Source organism: Dromiciops gliroides, chromosome 3 (genome assembly GCF_019393635.1).
Source record: "Dromiciops gliroides isolate mDroGli1 chromosome 3, mDroGli1.pri, whole genome shotgun sequence".
Taxonomy (NCBI): Eukaryota; Metazoa; Chordata; class Mammalia; order Microbiotheria; family Microbiotheriidae; genus Dromiciops; species Dromiciops gliroides.
In genome coordinates, this window is record NC_057863.1 from 127,686,140 (window position 1) to 127,706,189 (window position 20,050).

General features: G+C 36.1%; 1 protein-coding gene across 1 annotated transcript in view; it reads left to right on the forward strand.

Moving 5' to 3' along the window:
• SCEL (sciellin) overlaps nt 1–20,050 on the forward strand; it is a 132,332-nt gene that overhangs the window by 55,890 nt on the left and 56,392 nt on the right. The window contains exons 10-18 of the mRNA XM_043996635.1: nt 1,160–1,225; nt 3,229–3,282; nt 7,624–7,668; nt 9,273–9,332; nt 10,665–10,724; nt 11,555–11,614; nt 11,932–11,991; nt 12,690–12,749; nt 14,976–15,035. Coding sequence (XP_043852570.1) covers nt 1,160–1,225; nt 3,229–3,282; nt 7,624–7,668; nt 9,273–9,332; nt 10,665–10,724; nt 11,555–11,614; nt 11,932–11,991; nt 12,690–12,749; nt 14,976–15,035 — 525 coding nt within the window. The remainder of the gene's footprint in view (nt 1–1,159; nt 1,226–3,228; nt 3,283–7,623; nt 7,669–9,272; nt 9,333–10,664; nt 10,725–11,554; nt 11,615–11,931; nt 11,992–12,689; nt 12,750–14,975; nt 15,036–20,050) is intronic.

Genomic DNA, 20,050 nt, shown 5'->3' on the forward strand with positions numbered 1-20,050 from the left:
TGGTTCAAAATGAAAACCTCTTGGTAGGAACTCTAAATGCTAATTTAAGGTTACTGTAAGTAGCAGAGATAAGTTTCAAATTCAGTATTCTTGTTTTGAAACCAATAGGGACACCACGCTAACTACTACATTCTATACTCCTTCACTCAAACTAGACTGTGATTTCTAGTGAAAGCATCCACTAATTTCCCATCAGAGTATTAGCTACTCTGCTGCCCCTAGAAACCTTGCTTGGTGGCCTGGCATCCTGGGAATTTGCCCAGTCTATTTTGTAGGGGGCAACCTACCATATCCATGGATCAGTGAATTTGCTTTCATGTGGAAGGAATTACATTTCATATGACTTGTTCTAACTTCATTGACTATTTTAAGATATCCATGCCTTCACCAGTGTCCTTAAAATGAAATTAGAACTTGCACATTTGAAACTGCTTTAATCACAGCAAGATAATTTAAATGAAAGAACATGCAAAAGAAATGTTTCCTCTGTAATTAAGGGATAACCTCTAGAGTAAAAATAATCATTGAAGATGGTTTCTTGAGAATCAGTAAGAAAATATAAGGAGGGCAGGCAAACACATAGAGGAAGACCAAAGATAATCTTTGATCATAAATTGTTAAGAGAAACCAGAAGTCTACATTTTAACTTTGCCAATTCCCATTTCATACTTAATTTAGTAACTATACTTGAAATGTAGACCTATTTTGACTAAAGCAAAACTTTTTTCAGTGCTCTCCTAACAGGACTTCTCATCAAACAGGAAAATAGATTACTTTTTAAATTATCATTCACAAATAATATTTCTTTACCTGCTCATAATAGCATGAGATTATCCTTTTGGATGAAGAATAAAAATATAATTTATGGCTGATAGGTAAAAAAATGACATGAACTCAATAATTTACTCAATGACAAATACTGAAGATATTGGAAGCAATCTACTTAATTCTACAATGGCATATTAAGCCTTCAATAGAGCAAAGAGTAGAAGGGGCATGCACTATGTCAGAGCAATGATGTTAACCAAAATATACTCTTGCTTTCTTATTGTGGATAATATAAGTTATTCTATACGTTTGACTTCATTAAATAATTATGTGTTCTCTGCAATTCATGATGGTCATTTTAAAATGATTACTTCTCATTTTTCAAAAATAGGCAGATATTTCCTCCTAAACCCTCTGTATATACAGAAGCAAACAGAGCTGCTGAGAAAAAAACAAGGTAGGTTCTATGCAAAACAACAATTTAAAAAATAAGTTTTTTTTAATCTATTCTCTTTAAAAACAATTACCATCGGGGCCAGCTAGGTGGCGCAGTGGATAAAGCACTGGCCCTGGATTCAGGAGGACCTTAGTTCAAATCCAGCCTCAGACACTTGACACTTACTAGCTGTGTGACCTTGGGCAAGTCACTTAACCCTCATTGCCCACAAATAAAAAAAAAAACCAAACGAACAAACAAAATTACCATCTTCCCCTACCAACAGATAGATAATGATGGAATTATTTTTCCTTACCATCATTCCCTACCAACAGATAATCATGCAATCATTTTTCCTTATCATTACCTCTATAAATATTTTTCCTGTCCCTGGAATAAGCAAGTTATAAATCTTTTAAATACAATTATAGAGCATTTCTCTTCTTTTTATTCTGTCATTTGAATTAAACTAAAAATATAAAATATATTCATAAAAAGAAAACAATAGACATGAAATCCTGGCTAAAAAATATTATTGCTTCAATTTATTTTGTTCTCTAAAGACAAATAAGTTGACAAATAAGTTATTTCACTAAGTTTGCCCAGGGCTTGTCCTAATTGAGGATATCACACCCTTTCCATTTCCCTCTTTATGATCATGGTAAAAACCACAAAAAAAAAAATGCTACATCTTATAGAGAATCACATTTCCCTTATTTAGAGTATAGTTTTCCAATTGCAGTATGGAAATCTTATATGAGAGATTAACAATAATAGCTGACATTTATGTAGTGATTTGATACTTCCAAAGCATTTTATGTACATTAATTATATCCTTTAAGCCTCACAGACCCATATGAGAATACTACAGATATAATTATCTGTACTTTACAGAATAGGAAACTGAAGTTCAGAGAGGTTAAGTCGTGTGCCATGGGTGACATAACTAGTGTATATCAGAGGCAGATTTGTACCTAGGTTTTCCTGACTCTAAATCTAGCACTCTTTCCCCTATATTAGGACACTTCTATGTCAGTGTTTTAATTGGGTTCTACTGTATTTATTGAATGATGATTGATATAGGTTCCTCTTTTTTTCCATTTGGAGGCCCAGAAAGGCAAACAATGTATTATTTGCATATATAATTAAATGTTCTTTAGCTCTGGTATAAAATCCTATGTCCACAATTCCATATTTACTTGGACAGGAAATCTGTTTTAATACCATGTTTTTTAATGTAAGTTTTGGGAATAGTGGTGTTATTTCAGTGAGCACTAGTTGGTACTTCTAAAACCTAGCTATAACTGCCACTACAGGAGGTCTGGTATAGAATTCATAATTTGATGTTTCAAAAGATCTGTGATGTTATTAGTGATGTTCCTTCAAATGACACAAATTGCAACCCCTTCATGCCTCTATAGATACTCTAATATTCAAATTGATCTATGATCTCATTAATTTGGGAATTCTTTGCTATGGTGTAGAGTGTAACCCATGGATGATTTTATGAATTGTGGCCAAAAGCACCTGAATTGACTTAAAATAAGCATATAAGGTTAGCCAAATTCAAGTCTCTTGGTAGGAACTAACTTTAAATGATCATTTCAGTTGGCCAACCTCATGGCTTCTCTCTATTTCAGATGAAATCATTTCACGATGATATCACTTGTCAAAACTTATCTTTGTATGGTGCAGTTTTTAAGAAGCTAAAGATCATTCTGGGCCACAGAGAAGCACCAGAGCTATTCTTCATTGGAAATATAGAATTGATATGAACATAGAATTTTAGACTTAGAAGGCACCTTTGAGATCATCTCACTCAATCCCATTATCATACAAAAACCCAGAAAAATAAAACTAAGATCCAGAAATTGAAATGATTTGCAATAAAAGTAATTGTTTATTCAGCTTAATCCTTCCTGAACAAAACCATTTTAACTGGTTGAAAACAAATGAATGGTTTTAGTCCAATTATATGGTGACCTACATATTGCTGATCTATTCTGATTTTACATTATTTAAAGAAACCAAGATCTGGATGACATCGTCAGAGTGGATGTTGGTAAAAATGACAAAGGGTAAGATCCTCAGAACCCATTAGTTTTTTATTTTTCCTTAATGCTTAGTGAAAACATGTTTAACCTGTTACTTTAAGAGTTTCTATTATGATCAAAATTCCAGTGTCTCTCATTGTAAATTATTCTGAAGGAAAGCATTTATCTCCCAATAAAATTGTCTTCATATCAGATGAAATTAGCATTTTACCTTAAATAGATGTTAATTATACTTGTGTTACTTTCTCTAAACACTTTCCTTTTGTGGCTTCAGACACTCCTATGACTTCAACAATTTTCTTTTAATATTTTGTTTGAAAGCTAACCCTATAACTTCAAATCCAAGCTGAAATCTCTATCTCTAGACCTGATTTCAGTGTGTTGTGTTTGAACCAAGTTCCAAACAGAGTACAGAGACTGTACAGAGATCATACAGAGATCCAAACAAGATTGGCTCTAAAATAGAACTGAAATAAAATCAATGAAATGACCAGCTGAGACACAATATATGAATGGCCTATTCATGAGACTTGGGTGACTCCCAAAACCCAATTTTTGAATGTAAAGTGCAAAGAATTTTTAAAAGGTACAAATTATTCAATTTTATTGTATTTTTCCCAGATAATTTTGTCTTAATAGAAAGGTGATGGGTTGTTTGTGTGGAATCTAGCAAAAGAAGAGCTGGAGTAAGAATTTTTTTTCAGTGTTTATTCCAGTTCAGTCCACTATCCAAAGCTCTCATTGTCTCTTGCCTGGCCTGCTACAACCCATTCTACATACCTACCAGATTACTCTCCCTAAAGTAAAGCTTTAACCATGTCATTTCCCTTCTTAGAATCCTTCCAAGGCCTCCATTGCCTATGTAAAAAAGTTCAGACTTATTTGTCAGGTTTTCAAGACCTCCCATGAGATCGGGCACTGTACTTGGAACGAGGAAGGTTTGGGTTCAATTTCTGTGTTAGATACTTATTAGCTGTGTCACCTGGAGCAAGCCACCTAACTTCTCTGTTTTAGTTTCCTCATATATAAAATGAGGGAACCAGCCTTTCCAGTCTCTACATCTATGATTCTATCATCTGGCCCCAACTTACCATTTAGGCCTTAGGTCCAACTACTCTGCTACATGCTCTTTCTATATTCTCTTCTTTTTCTTTCTTCAGAGTACAGATGTCATTATGCTTAATTAATCATGAAGAACTCCAGCATGATCTACATAATTTTCCAGTTGTTTCAGTCGTGGCCCATTTTTTGTGACCCCATTTGGGTTTTTCTTAGCAAGGATACTGGAATGGTTTGCCATTTCCTTCTGCAGCTCAGTTGTACAGATGAGGAACTGAGGCAAACAGGGTTAAGTGACTTGCCCAGGGCCACATAGCTAGTGAGTATCTGAGGTCAGATTTGAACTCAGGAAGATAAATCTTCTTGATGCTAGGCCTAGCACTTTATCCATAGTACCACCCAGCTCTCCAGTGAGACACACACACACACACACACAGAGAATCATTGGCAGTATTGTCAGAATGTATAGCAGCATAGTCATAAAGAACAAGGGGTAAGATTTATAGGGCTTCTATGTTTCATCTTTCTCCAGCTGACACAGAAAGATTCAACAATTTAGAGGTTAGCTAGTAGAATTTAAAGTAAGGAAAAATAACAATGGAGTAGTGTGTCAGGGGAATGGATATCATTTGTCCTGAACAAGCATACAGTGGTCATCAAATTTATGACAGGGACAGCAACTTTGGCTCTTCTTTTGTTTATTCTCAGTCATCAATCCCACCATTGAACAAATAATACACTTTAAAGGATTCAATTCTGTGGCAGTTCCTAAATTACCATATTGTCAAAGGCATGAAAGGATCTTGCTTAGACTGTTATACTATTGTACCAGGAACCTTTCTAGTGCAAGAACAATTGAGCAAACATAGAGGTGAAGGGGCTCACGGAGCCCTTGAATATCCCCTGATCAAGGTCAACTCTGGGAGGCAGCTATGAGGAAACCCACTTCCCCCATTACATTTGTATGCATCAAAGTGGCAGTTCCTTGGTCTGAAAACAAGACATATGATAAGGAAATGCCATTTTTTGATAAAAAGAAAAAACTAAAAAATGTGAGAGATATAACTTGGTATTGATAGAGCTCTGGGGAATCAATTTTGAACCAAGTTTAGATGATAGATGAGACGGTTGAGGGAAAGAGGTATGAAGAGCCATGATGATTTGTTAATAAAATGTGGGAATAGGAAAAGAACACAGATTTGTAAGTTTTTAATCTAGGCTAGTCATCTAGTGAAAAGAGACTAGTCAAGGTTCTGGATTTGGGATCCTATACAATATAGAGCTATCCATTTCAAGTATCAAGGAGAAAGTAGCTTCAGCCTTAATTCAAGCTTTATCTCTGGAGAAACAATCAGAGACGGCTTTGTTTTCTGGAAGAAATGGTTGCTTATGAGCAGAGTTTAAAGGGCTTAAAGTAGACTAGTAGAGAAGCCTAAGAGTATTGGTAAATGTTTAACAACCTATTTTCCCCCTCCCTCAACCCCAAAATATTCCCACAACACACTATTAAGTTGGCATTATTAACATTTTCTCCATCACTTCCTAAATTCTAGATGATCAACAAAACAATAAATCAATCCCAATTTGGAGCATTTGCCCATTTCTTTGGTGTAAATGCTTGCACTGAAAATTTAACCATTGGCTTTTGCAAGCCAGCTCAAATTGACTACAGCACACCACTGGACAAAAGCCACACAGCAATCAACAAATGTTCAAACTATTGCTCCTCATGAAAATAGATGCTCTCTCTGTATATTTTATCTGCCTTAATGTAGTTTGTAGAGAGGAAGTGTGACAAGCACTTACTAACTGTGCCAGGTACCTGACTAAAGCTGTAAATTGCAGAATATTTGCCAATCTGCATTAGAAAGGAGTCCACTACATGGATGAAACATCAGATTTAGTTAAAAATACAATTTGTTCTGAGATTTCTTATATTTTAGTAAAGGAGTTTCTTATGCTGTTAGCTGTAAATTTAATGATGACTCACTGAAAAGAAAGAGTATGAAGCAGGTATGAGGGAGAAAGCTTTGGGCCTACAAGATCAAGGTTTAGTGAAAATAATCCCCTTTAGTCCATTGAATGGTGAAAGCAGACAAGAGCAGTGCTGAATATAAGAACCTACTCTTAGGTTTTGCTATATGCATGTAATGGTCAGTAGAAATTTCTCAGAGTTTAAATCATTTAGATCTCTTTTCTTTCCTTCTTCCTTCCTTCCTTTCTTCTTCCCTCCCCACCCTCTTCCATCCTCCTTCCTTTTGTTGCTTCCTTCTTCTTCTCTCCTTCCTTTCTTCTCTCCTTGCCTCCTCCCCTCTTCCTCCTCTTCCTTCTTCCATTCTTCCTCCTTCCCTCCCTCACTCCTTTCCCCTTTCCTCCCTCCCTTCCTTCCTTCCTTCCACTTTGGAAGGAAGATTTAGGAAGGATAGAGTAGCAAAATATGAAAAGGAGAGAAGAAAAGGGCAATTTTCTTTTTTAATGTAGAGAAAAGAAGGAAAGCCAGAAAGAAGTCCAGGCAAGCAAGACAGCTTTGAAAGCTACATATTAAACTTCTAACCTTAAATAGAAAACTAGACTTGTATATGAGATCTGCAATTCCATGAACAACTCTCCTTTTCTGTTCTACTATTTCTATGGAAGTGGACATTTTATTTAGTATTTGTCAAACAGTCAAACAATTTGTCAAATAATAAAAATGTTTTAAAAAACAATTTAAGTTCTTAGAAATGCCTTTAAGATTAACTCAGTGTTTCCTGCCTGAAGTTAGCTTGATTTCTGATTAGAGTTAGTCACCTTGAATTGAATCTGTGAATCTCAGTGGAATCTTTGGGAGCCAATGTCAATTCTAAGAGAGAAGACAGTTATTCAGCCCCCTAAGGCCGGAGTTTTCCCAACTACTTTCAGAGATATTTTACAGTTAATTCTCTAAAGTTCCATATTAAGATGTTTTCCCAGCTAAAGAAACTAAAATATCAATTTACTTTCTCTCTGCTTTAGTTTATTTTCAGGGAAAATCCTTAGGGGTGATGAGTGAATGTAAAACAACTGTTGTTACCTTATTATGAGAACCTTTCATATCCATAGAAAAAGGGTTTTGATGTAGGCAATAGAAGGAATTGCCATTGTTTTCTTATTGTATCTCTTTTCAAAGGGTCATCTGGAAAATCCAAAGCATTATATTCTTTGTTGGAATTTCCATTTATAGATTATTAATTGATTGGATAGTTTTACAAAATGAATTCACAATTAGATCTAGTTTGTTCTTGGGTAGATTTTCACTGATGTTGGATTTCTTTTTTTTCCATGAAGTCAAGATCTGGATAATCTCATCAAAATGAACAAAAACATGAATAGGTAAGATTTAAAAGAGCATGCTCTTTAAAATGAAAATTATTGCAAGGTTTTTTTTTTGTTTTTTTTTTGGTGAGGCAATTGGGGTTAAGTGACTTGCCCAGGGTCATACAGCTAGTAAGTGTCAAGTGTTTGAGGTCGGATATGAATTTAGGTCCTCCTGACTCCACGGCCAGTGCTCTATCCACTGTGCCACCTAGCTGCCCCTTTTGTGAGTTTTTATGTGAGATTTGTATGTTAGTATATTGGGAAATTCATTGGATCTGAGAAAAGCAACCTACAAATCTTTGAATAGGAGCCATGTATATGAAAATCTAAAAGAACTATTCTGAATATCAACATATATATAGCTTTTAAAAAATCTGGAATGACTAAGTATAAATCGATTTTTTGGTGGTTTTGTTATTGTTTTTGTTCATTTATTGTTATGTAATAAAATGTCTGTATGACTAGATACATAGCTTTAAAAATGCCAGTGAAACAACAAAAAGTTGAAGGTAAAGACTGAAAATATGTCTTTCCATTAACTTATATATCAGGCTTGGTTTGGTAAATGGACACTGTTGCCCCTATAGATCAGATCTGACAAAACATGACATTATTCAAATAAGTAGAACCTGCCTATTTTGTTTTTTAAATTTTAATTGAAATTCAGTTTATGCCATTTGTTTTTTTACACGATGGAAATTTTCCATTATATGCTGCACCTATGGAATCTTCCCTTATAACAAAGTAAAACAACAGTTAAGCAAAATTGGCCAACAAAACATCTGGGATAGCATATGTAACATTCCATACCTGTGGTCGCCCAACCAGCTCTGTACATTTATCCTCAGCATGACCTTGGGCAAGTGATTTCACCTTTTGGGGGTACCTTTTCTTCATCTCTAAGATGAGGAGTTGAGCCAGATGAAGCATAAAACCTCCCAGCTCTAAATCTATCATCTGTGATCTAGTAATCTCCCTTCTGAGAAGAGGAACATGTTTCCTAACCTGTCTGCCATATGAAGACTGGTTATTGCAATGAATTTGAGTTCAGCTGCCTTTTAGTCTTATTGCCATCTGCATTATTGCAACCAATTTGTGTATTATTTCCTGCTTCTGCATCTCTTACACTAAATGTTGTGACTTAAAATCTGATGAGGTAGTAGTGAATAATTTAACTTGCATTCAACATTAACTTACAAGTGTTTAGCACAAACATGCTAAAATAAGTTTCAGTGTACAGAATTAGACTGGATGAATGAAAAAAGTGCAAAGCAAACTTTTAAAACATTAACCAAAACACAGAGGCAGTTATAGTAAAAGCAAAGCAAACAAATAAAGCATTGGGCTAAGGATTAGCAATTAATTAGTAGATTTAGATTCTAGCCCTAGCTCTGTTACTAATTAGCTAATGGGACCTGAAGTAAGTGACAGCTTCTCTGAGCTTCAGTCTGAAACTCAACACATTCAAGGATTGCTGTCCCATGGTCTTTAGGAATTTCCAGTCTGGTCCTTAATTCCAAACTGATTTTATTCTCCAATTTCTTGAATTTAACGCTATCGCCAAGTGACTATACTGCCATTGACTAAAGGCTTGTGTGTGTGTGTGTTTCTTTTTAAAGGAACCAAGGCTTGGACGGCATTTTCAGAACAAATCCTAAGGCAGAACAAACTGACAAAAAGTAAGACTTGGTTTATCTCTTAATTTGGATATATTATTGTCCAGAGAGGTTATTTTAGTACTGTAGTCTTTAATTAAAGGGAAATTTTGTTTCCTGGCATAGAAATGCTAAAACAGATAGCACATATCTAAAATAATTATTCACTTATTTGAGGTGCGATTTACATAGGGAATTATGTTTCTTTAGAAACTTTCCTCCTCTGATCTCATATGGTACTTTTTTTAAAACCCTCTTATGTGATAATGTATATTATAGCTATCTACATCAATAACTTATTCCCTTAGACTACCAGTTCCATGCAAACCAGGTTTTAGTTATATATAATGAACACTAATGAGTCAGTCCTTTGAACTAAATGTAATTAGGGCCTGTTGGACATTCTTATATTGGGAACACCTACCCTACTGTTGATCACTCCTTTATTCTACATCCTATTCAGTGGACTATTGTTTCTTACACCGTGTATTTGGATCCCCATGTAGCCATATTTTTTTGGGATTGTTTACATGTCAACTGTCTTTTGTCTCTTTTTGAATCCCAAGCACTTAGTACAGTGCCAAGCACGAAGTAGGTTCTCAAAAATGTTTATTGACTGACTTTGTAATTGATCCTGTCACTTCACATGTTTATTTTTTTAGTTTTCCCAACTATATTTCTAAACTCCTTGAGGTCAAAGAAAGAGAGGCAATGAGAAGAACACAAATTTGGAGCCTGAGGACCCAGGTTCAAATCAATCAGTCAATCTATCCATCCATCCATTCATCTATCTATCTATCTATCTATCTATCTATCTATCTATCTATCTATCTATCTATCTATCTATCTATCATCTATCTATCTGTCATCTATCACCTATGGAACCCTTGGGAAAGTCACCAGTTCTCTGGTGAAATGAAGTTTCACCTCTTTGGCCTGAAGTTTCTTATCTGAAAAATGAAGGAGTTGAAGTATACTTTACTCTGAAGTCCCTTGCAATTCTAAATCTGTGGTGTAATTAGCTATGGTCAGGAAGTTGGGGAATCTAGGCTCCATTACTGGATCTTTCACATATTTCTAAGACCTGAGTGAGGCATGTCACTTTCTGGGTCTCTATTTTCTCATCTTGTAAGTAGGAAGTTGGAAGAGATGTTCTTTAATTTAGGGCCCCTTCCAGCTTTAAAGTTGCATGTCTTTTATAATTTTGTACCCTCTGTCAGCTCCACCAGAGCCCTGAATTAAGTGGTCAGTAAATCGTTATTGCATCATCTGACATAATTTGTACCTTACACTGTTAATTGATTCAGTGGACAGTGACTAATTACATAATTTTTATTATTTTTCTCATGCTTAAAGAAACCAGGAGCTTGATAATCTCATTAAAGTGAACCCCACAACTGACAAAAATGGCAAAGGGTAAGAATGGACAAGTTTTCTGTTAATTTGCTTATAGCATTTTTCATATTGACTATTTTCTTATATTTTTACTAGTCACTAAGCACAAGGCAATTTTACCCTTATAATTGCTGCTGTCATAACTATCTTTTAAAAACTCCTCTTAAATGCCAACCTATGGACATTGCAATACAGTTTGTAGTCAAATAGACTATGATGAATGAACATGGAGACAATGTGAAAACAAGCAAAAACCCACACACAAACATGAAATAGAGCATTGGTACACATTTTAAATAGATTTCTCACAATTGTTAAATAAAAGTACAAACAGGTTTAAAGATAAATTTTCTCTAATGGAAAGAAAATGGGTTGCTAAGGTACTTTCACTTTCAGATAGAGTAGAATTAACCTCTCTTCAATTTATAGTTTAGCAAAGTTTATGGGAGAGGTCAGATTTCAAGAGTTTGAATGACACAAGGGAAGGTATTTGGTGAGTTAAGAGAGGAAATATATTGCAGGAATAGAACAGGTGCACCAAAAAGAGAGTAAATCAGTCTATAATGGAATCGGTAGTATGGAGAGATGAGGGAAGTGAGGTAGTCTAGAATGACTTGATATTTAGTCAAACTTGAAATAGGAATTAGTCACTTAGTTCAGTTCCCATGTGTCAGTGAAAGACATATAAAATTGAAAAAATAAAATCTGACATGGACAAAGTGACAAGTAAGAACTAATAGAAAACTGAATACAATAATTATTCATTAGTAAAGCTCCTCATGCATAGTTAATGCTTAATAAGTGTTTGTGGAAAGAATGAATGAAATCACTTTTGTTTTTTATATTTAAAGAAATGAAAATCTTGACAATATGATTAAAGTGAAGACCAGGATTGATGAAAATGGCAAAGGGTAAGAATGAATCAATAATGGTATTTAGTGAGATTATCTTTCATACTGATGATGTTCTTAAACTTTAGACATATGCAGATTCTGTTATTTGGCATAAACATTTATATGTATATGTATTAGAGAAATATGAGGATTTTTATTTATCGAAGTTCAGTCAAGATGGACATAAAAACTTCAATTTCTACTTAGCCTTTTAATATTGCTATACCTGAACTATTCACAAGAAATATCTTTTTTTATGTTTGAAAACATTCAGTTATAAAATGATAGTTCTTTTCATATGTCCTCACTGATTTGAATTATTTTTACATTTAAAGAAACCAAAATCTTGACAAACTCATTAATGTGACCCCCCAGAAGGACAAAGATGACAAAGGGTAAGGCTTGGTGGGGGAATTTGCTTCTATATTGATTCATTTGAATTGCTGGATATTAGTTTCTGGAGATTTTCAGCAAAGCACATTTAGACTGAAACCTATTGCCAGTTCTATACAGTGCACAACAAAGATAATTCAATGAATTAAGTCTTTCAAAGGATGATAGGAGTTTTTGGTTTAGGGAGCATACATAGGCATTACTTAGTAATTCTAGCAACCAGAACAACACTATAAAAGATGTTTAGGGGAAGCAAGTTGGGATGAAGAGAGCAGAGAAGGACCATAAAGTTAGAGAAAGACAGACTACTGGACAGCGATACCAGCTCAGGGGTCAATGACTGGTACACACCATAGAAGCCTCTTCTAGAGAGGTCCTTTGGGGGCAGGGCCAAGCCAGGGATCACCTATAGATATTGACCAAAGTAAGCATGTCATCTGGTAGCTTCCTGTTAATACTAATTTATCTTGCTTGCTGCTAAATTCAGTGGTTTCTACCAGCTAAAGAGTACAAGTACTATCAGCACCTTCTAATTTCTTGACACCTCAAGGCAAAGTCCAAATTACTTCTGACTTAATGTGGCTCTGAAAATATCTGGTCACTTAATGGGTCAAGAGGCTGTCCTGAACTGCTACTGAAAAAAAGACAATTGATGTAACAACCCTAACTTGACATATTTTTTTTCTTGATATCTTTAAAGAAACCAAGGACTTGACAACCTAATTAAAGTGAATCATGCAGCAGATAGAAGTGTCAAAAAGTAAGACTCCTAATTTGTTGGGATATTTCTTTGGTCAACTTTTTTTTTTTTACTTTTTTCACTTCACATCATCTTTTTTGTGTCTTGGTTTCCTCAACTGAAAAACTAGCTAATTTACAGAATTGGTGAGAGGAAAGTACTTATATATAGAAGAATTATTTCTGTCAATAAATATTTATTAAGCACCTACTATGTGCCTGGCACTGTACTAAGCACTGGGAATACAAAAATTAGCCGACCCCCCCCAACAAACAACTACCCCAAAACTGTCCCTGCTCTCAAGGAGTTAAAATATAATTGGGGGGGCAGCTAGGTGGCACAGTGAATAAAGCACCAGCCCTGGATTCAGAAGGACCTGAGTTCAAATCCAGCCTCAGACACTTGACACTTACTAGCTGTGTGACCCTGGGCAAGTTATTTAACCTTCATTGCCCCGCCCCTCCAAAAATGTCTTTGAAAATGTAACAAGAGAGACAAGAGAAGCAAAAAATATGTGCAGATAAGCTATTTGTTCAATAAATAGGAAATAATTAAGAGAGGGAAGGCATTAGAATTAAGAAGGGTTGGGAAAAACTTCTCGTAGAGACTTTTGAAAGAAGCCAGGAAAACTAGTAGGCAGACATGAGGAGAGCAGAAATGGGCATGGGAGTGTAACGATTGGAATAACGCCACCTGCTGGAGACTTACTGTAGAAGAGTTCTGCCCATGAAGCGAAGGTCTTTGAGGGCAAGACCAGGAGTCTTTTCTTTGGCATCAGGAAGTGACGCGGACTAGTGCGAGGAGGAAGGAAGAGACTGGCGCTCGGTCTCGCACTCTTCCCTTTGGACGTTGGTGGAGAGCGGAGCTAGAAATGTGCTCTCCCTTTAATAGATAGGAATCTAGGCCTTTTTCTCTCTCTTTACCAAATTCTTATTCTCCTTAATAAATGCTTAAAAGTCTAACTCTTGCTAAAGCTTATAATTTATTGGCGACCACTCATTAGATATTTTAGACAGTTTAGCTAGAATTTTAGCCCTTAACAGGAGACAGCCAAAAAACATGCCCAGATCTGAGAGATGGAATGTCATCTTCATGGAAGAGCAAGTACTTTATGTGAGTTACCATTTTTATTAATATAAAAAGGAAGTATAGAGTGGGAAAAATCTGCTTCAGAGCCAGGAAGACTTGAATTCAAGTCCTGCCAAATGTTGAATGTATGATCCTGGAGAAGTCACCTAACCCTTAAGTCCTTTAATCAGGCAAAATTCAAGACTATTTAAGCTGCAGAGAAAGCTTCTGACTTAACATTGGTAGAAGGACTTGACTAATCAAAGAATTCCTGATACTACTATTTTTCTTAGCTATGATTATGCTTTCTTCTGGTACACAAAGATAGATAGATATGCTAGGTATTATACATATAACATACATTAAATAAAGCCACATAACAATAATTGAGGCAATTAAGTGGCACAGCAGAGACAGGAAAATCTGAGTTCAAAACTGGCCTCAGACACAAGCTGTGTGACCCCGGATAAATCTCTTAACCCTGTGCGCCTCAGTTTTCTCATGTATAAAATAAGCTGGAAACCCCAAATGGGGTCACAAAGAGTTGGACATAACTGAAACAAATTAATATTATTATTGTTCTTGTTGTTGTTACTGTTATTGCTGTTGTTTAAAGATAGTATAGAAGATCTACTTTTTAAACCTTTTTTAATAGCTTATGTTTATTAAAGAATCTAAGACCTTAGTAGTTTCATTAGAGTGAATACTCTAAGCATTTATAATGAGAAAAAGTGAGACTTAATGGGAATTTTTGTCTTTAAAATGGATATTTCTGAGTGTTAGTTTCAGACTGATACCTACACAGTAGGAAGACTTTAACTGGACATCATTATCTTTTCTTTTCTTTCTTTTCTTTTTTTTTTTTTTGGTGAGGCAATTGAGGTTAAGTGACTTGCCCAGGATCACACGGCTAGTAAGTGTCAAGTGTCTGAGGCTGGATTTGAACTCAGGTCCCCCTGAATCCAGGGCTGGTGCTCTATCCACTGTGCCACCTAGCTGCCCCTGGACATCATTATCAACAAAGATACTATAATGAAGTTAAAAGACTGTACTGCTCATTTCAGTCCTAGGACCAAATAGGGCCACTTCAGGGTTTGGGTGGATATTTGGAGTTAATATTGATCTAAAAGGTTGTTGTCATGTTACTAACTTGACTTTTTCAAAAATATTTATTTAAAGAAACCAAGACTTTGACAGCATCATCAAAGTGAATGCCAAGATGGATAAAAATGGAAAAGGGTAAGAGCTGGTGGGATATACCTTAACCCAGGGTAATTTCCTTTATATTTATACTGCCAGAGTTTATCTCTTAATGGACTCTGGATTTCCATGTCTTATAGCTAACTATTTTTGATCTTCAATTTAATGTCTATGGTCAATTTGTGCACACTAAGGATTTTGTTACAGAATCATTAGCTCTCATAGGTTCAACTACCATCTCTATGAAGATTTCTATATCCAGCCCTAACCTCTTTCCTGAGTTCCAGTCTTTAATCACAACTGCATTTTGGTCATCTCTATCTTGATGTTCCAGAGGCATCTCAAACTCAAAATGTCTAATGTGGAACTCATTTTCTTTCGCACCAAAACCCTCCCTTCTGCCATACTTCCCTATTAATATCAAGGGCACGACTATTTTCCCAGTCAAGGCTTTCAATGAGATAATACTTGTAAAGTACTTAGCAAAGTACCTGGCACATACTAAAAGTTATATAAATATTAGTTCTTATTTTATTTTATTTTTATTTTTTATTTATTTATTTTCTTTTTGGTGAGGCAATTGGGGTTAAGTGACTTGCCCAGGGTCACACAGCTAGTAAGCATCAAGTGTCTGAGGCTGTATTTGAACTCAGGTCCTCCTGACTCCAGAGCCGGTGCTCTATCCACTGTGCCACCTAGCTGCCCCTAAATATTAGTTCTTATTCTACTTGTAATTATTATTGTTCTTCTTGTTGTTATTATCTTCTTCCTAGACTCCTCACTTGCATTTACTAATACAGTATATGCAGTCTATTGCCAAGACTTTCTACCTCCACAACATCTCTTGTATATGACTCTTTCTCTCCACTCATATAGCCACCATTTTAGTACAGGCCCTCATCCCTTTTCACCTTTGTCCCTCCTCTCCAATCCATCTTTCATTCAGCTGCCAAAGTGACTTTTCTAAAGTCTAGGTCTGACCATATCTCTCTCACACACACACACACACACACACACGTGTGTGCATATGCACGTATGCACACACAAAATAAATTCCAGTGTTTCTTTTATTTCTATTTTATTTTTAATTTATGGGATAAAACAAGCATTTCTATAACATAATATAATAAAAAGAAGATTACACAAGAAATCATAGCTCTGCTATGTACAATTTTCCATTCCTTTTAAATATATAATAGTTACCATATAAATTTATTTTCCCCCTTTTCTTCTCTTCCCCCTCTCTCACCCTAGAGATGGCTATCGTTAGACACAAATAGGTACACTATCTGTTCAGTCTTCTTATACTTTACCCTTCCCCCCACCATGACAGTGATTTAAGTGATGCTGGTTTTCTTTCTTTTCTTTCTTTCTTTTTTTTTTTTTTAATGAGGCAATGGGGTGTTACGTGACTTGCCAAGGTCATACAGCTACTAAGTATCAAGTGTCTGAGGCCAGATTTGAACTCAGGTACTCCTGACTCCTGGGCTGGTGCTCTATCCACTGCACCACCTAGCTGCCCCCAAGTGATGCCGGTTTTCTTGCTATACAAGACACTCCATTTCCTAATTTGTTTCTTTACTGATTCCTTCCTATGACTGGACTGCTTTCCCTCCTCACTTCTGCCTTCTGGTTTCTCTAGTTTCTTTCGAAACCAAAGTTCTACCTTCTGCAGGGAGGCCTTTCCCTGTCTACCCTCTGCCCCACGACATTGCTGATTCCTGATTTTACTTCCTATTTCCACTGTATAGATCTTATATGTGAAATTATTTCCATGTTGTTTATCCTATTTGAATGTGAGCTCTTTGAGTACAGGGACTGTATTTTTTTTCTTTCTTTGTATCTTCACTGCTTGGCCAGCCCAGTGCCTAGCACATAGTGACTGCTTAATAAATGCATGTTGACTGACGAGTAAGGATCCCCAAAATCATCAACTCCACTCCTCTAGTTTTGCCTACTATGGAACCAAAGCCCATAGAGGCTCAGTGATTTGCTAAAGTCATACTGCTAGTTAAGGATGGTTTGGGAATTAGAATCCAGATTTTTTAGTTTGCATCTGAAAAATTTTAGGGGGAAGCATTAATGAACAAAAAGAACCCCAGAATGAGATGAGAATAGCCAAAAAAGTGAAGATTAACAAAAGAAAAGGGGAGGTGTGTTTAAAACTATGTTAAGGGAAATGAGGATTGAAGAAGGGTTAAAACCACTATTTGAGCAGGATGGGATGATTACAATTGACAGAGAGAAGACAGGAAGAGTTGAGAATACTCACCTCTTACTTTCCTCCTGTTTTATCTGCTAAAAAAGGATGATCATTGAAATGGAAACAATACCAACAGAAATGAGAAAGTTAATGTCCAAGATAAGTAAAGAGATAGGACCTAGGGGCAGCTAGGTGGAGCAGTGGATAGAACACTGGCCCTGGATTCAGGAGGACCTGAGTTCAAATCTGCCCTCAGACACTTGACACTTACCAGCTGTGTGACCCTGGGCAAGTCACTTAACCCCAATTGCCTCACCAAAAAAACCAAAAAAAAACCTAACCCTCATTGCCCTGCACCGCCCCCCCCCCAAAAGATAGAACCTAGTTTACCTTTATAAATTCAAGTCACCTGACTCAAGGCAATGAGAAAACTGGCAGATGTCAGTGGTGAAGCTTCAGTGCTTTGGTGATATATTTTGGCCAACAAAAACTCTAGTCTCCCTACCTTTGGAGAGCACAAAGCTAACAGGGATAGTGAACACATTGGATTACAGAGGTCAGATCCAAAAATGCACCTACTGGAGAGGATTAAACACTTTGCCTGGATTCAGGAAAAACTGAGGTCCAATCTGTTCTCAGACACTTAGCATCTGCATGACCCTAGCCAGATCACTAATACTCTTCTTGCTTCAGTTTCTTCTACTATAAAATGGGGCTAATAAAAGCACCTACCCAGGGGCAGCTAGGTGGCGCAGTGGATAGAGCACCGGCCCTGGAGTCAGGAATACCTGAGTTCAAATCCAGCCTCAGACTCTTAACACACACTAGCTGTGTGACCCTGAGCAAGTCACTTAACCCCAATTGCCTCACTAAAAAAAAAAAAAAAAAAAAAAAAGCACCAACCAACCAGCATTGTTGTTAAGATCAAATGAGATAATATTTGTAAAAGCACTCAGCACAGTGTCTATTGTAGGTACCATAGAAATGGTTATTCTCTTCCCTTCTTCCAGAAAGATCTTGACGGGCTATGATTAAATATGTTAGGGATAAATGCATAGCCTATTTGAATTAAAAAAAAATATCAGATTTAAGTGGACTATAACCCCTCTCTATGTCAATTATGTGATAAAATAGACAAGAAAACTAATTCAAACTTAGGCTTCATTAAGAGGAGAGTGTCCAGGACTAGGAAGGTAATACTCCTACTCTACTTGTCCCAGGTCCAGGTGCCATATTTTAGTGAGGATATTGATAAATTAGAGAGTTTTTGAAGGAAGTAGATAAGATAGTAAAAAGACTTTTAGTTCATAGCTTATAAATCAGTTAATGACTTGTTACCCAGCATTTATCAAAATGCTATTCATCAAATAATTTTTTGGAAAGACTTGTTTTTTATTTTAAAAAGATATTTTTGTCAATTTTCAGTAAAACTTAAGATGTACCAGGCACTGGGCTAGATGCTGAAAATGTAAAGACAAAAATAATAATGGCAAATTATAAAAGCTAACATTTATATAACATTTACCATGTGACAGGCACTGTGCTAAGCAGTTTATAGTCATGATCTCATTTGGTCCTCACAACAACTCTGGGAGGTAGGTGCTGTTATCTCCATTTTGCAAATGAGGAAGATGAGGGAAAGCGAGGTTAAGTGACTTGTCTCGGGTTACATGGCTAGTAAATGTCTGAGGCCATATTTGAACTCAGGTCTTCCTGACTTCATATTCAGTGCCCTATCGACTGTGCCTAAACTCAAGGAACTCACAATCTATTGAAGGAAACAATATGTAAACATATGAGGTTTTCACCTGTAAGGAGCTAAAATTCTAGCTATACTGTCTGAAATATCTAACGAGTGCTCACTAATAAATTAGAAGCTTTAACAAGAGTATTTAAGTATTTATTAAAGAGCATTAGGATCTAAATATCAGAGAAAAAGGTAAAAATATATTTCGAAGAGACCCCATCATCTGACCTGCCATGGCGAGGTCTGGAACCAAAAAGACCCAACGCTTCCTCCTTCCTCGCAGAAGCCTCCTGTGAAACTGGGAACATCCCCCATCCATACACACAGCTCCAAGCTAATTGGCTGCTGGCTTTGATAGACAGTACCCATGAGCAAACATCACTTCCTGACGCCAAGGAACTGACCACATGGCTTGCCCTCAGATGCCTTCTCCTCATGGCAGAACTTTCCTACAGTAACTCTCCAGCAGGTGGCATCACTCCAATCGTTACACACCCCCTTAGGGGTCCCATTCGTCCTCTTTCCTCTCCCTCTCCCCCAGTTTTATTGCAGGAACATTTATCTTCGGTTTCCTGATGCCTCATTTAATTGGATGCTGAGTTAGAACTTCATGGATATCATAAAGAGATAATCTCTATCCTTCAGGCTCTTCCTTTTTATTAACTTAGTATTTGGATAAATCTCTGAGTTCTAAAGGGGGGGGAGGGGGATGCCCTGTTACCCACTAGGTCATGAGCTCATGTTCTCTTAGGCAAGCCTTATCTGGAATGGGGTCTCCTCATGTTTGTGTTTTCTTTTCTTTAATACGTGGCTTTTAAAATTGTTTCTAAATTTAATTTATTTTTAATTTATGGAATAAAATAAGCAAAACTATAACATAGTATAATAAAACAAGATTATTACATGTGAACCTACAAAACTATTATGTACAACTTGTGATTCCATTTAAATATATAATAAAATTATTATGTAAATATCTTTTTTCTCCCCTCCCCCAAAGATGGCTACAATTAGATACAAATATCTATCATCTCTCTCTCTCTCTCTCTCTCTATATATATATATATATATATATTTACACACACATATATATATATGTATATT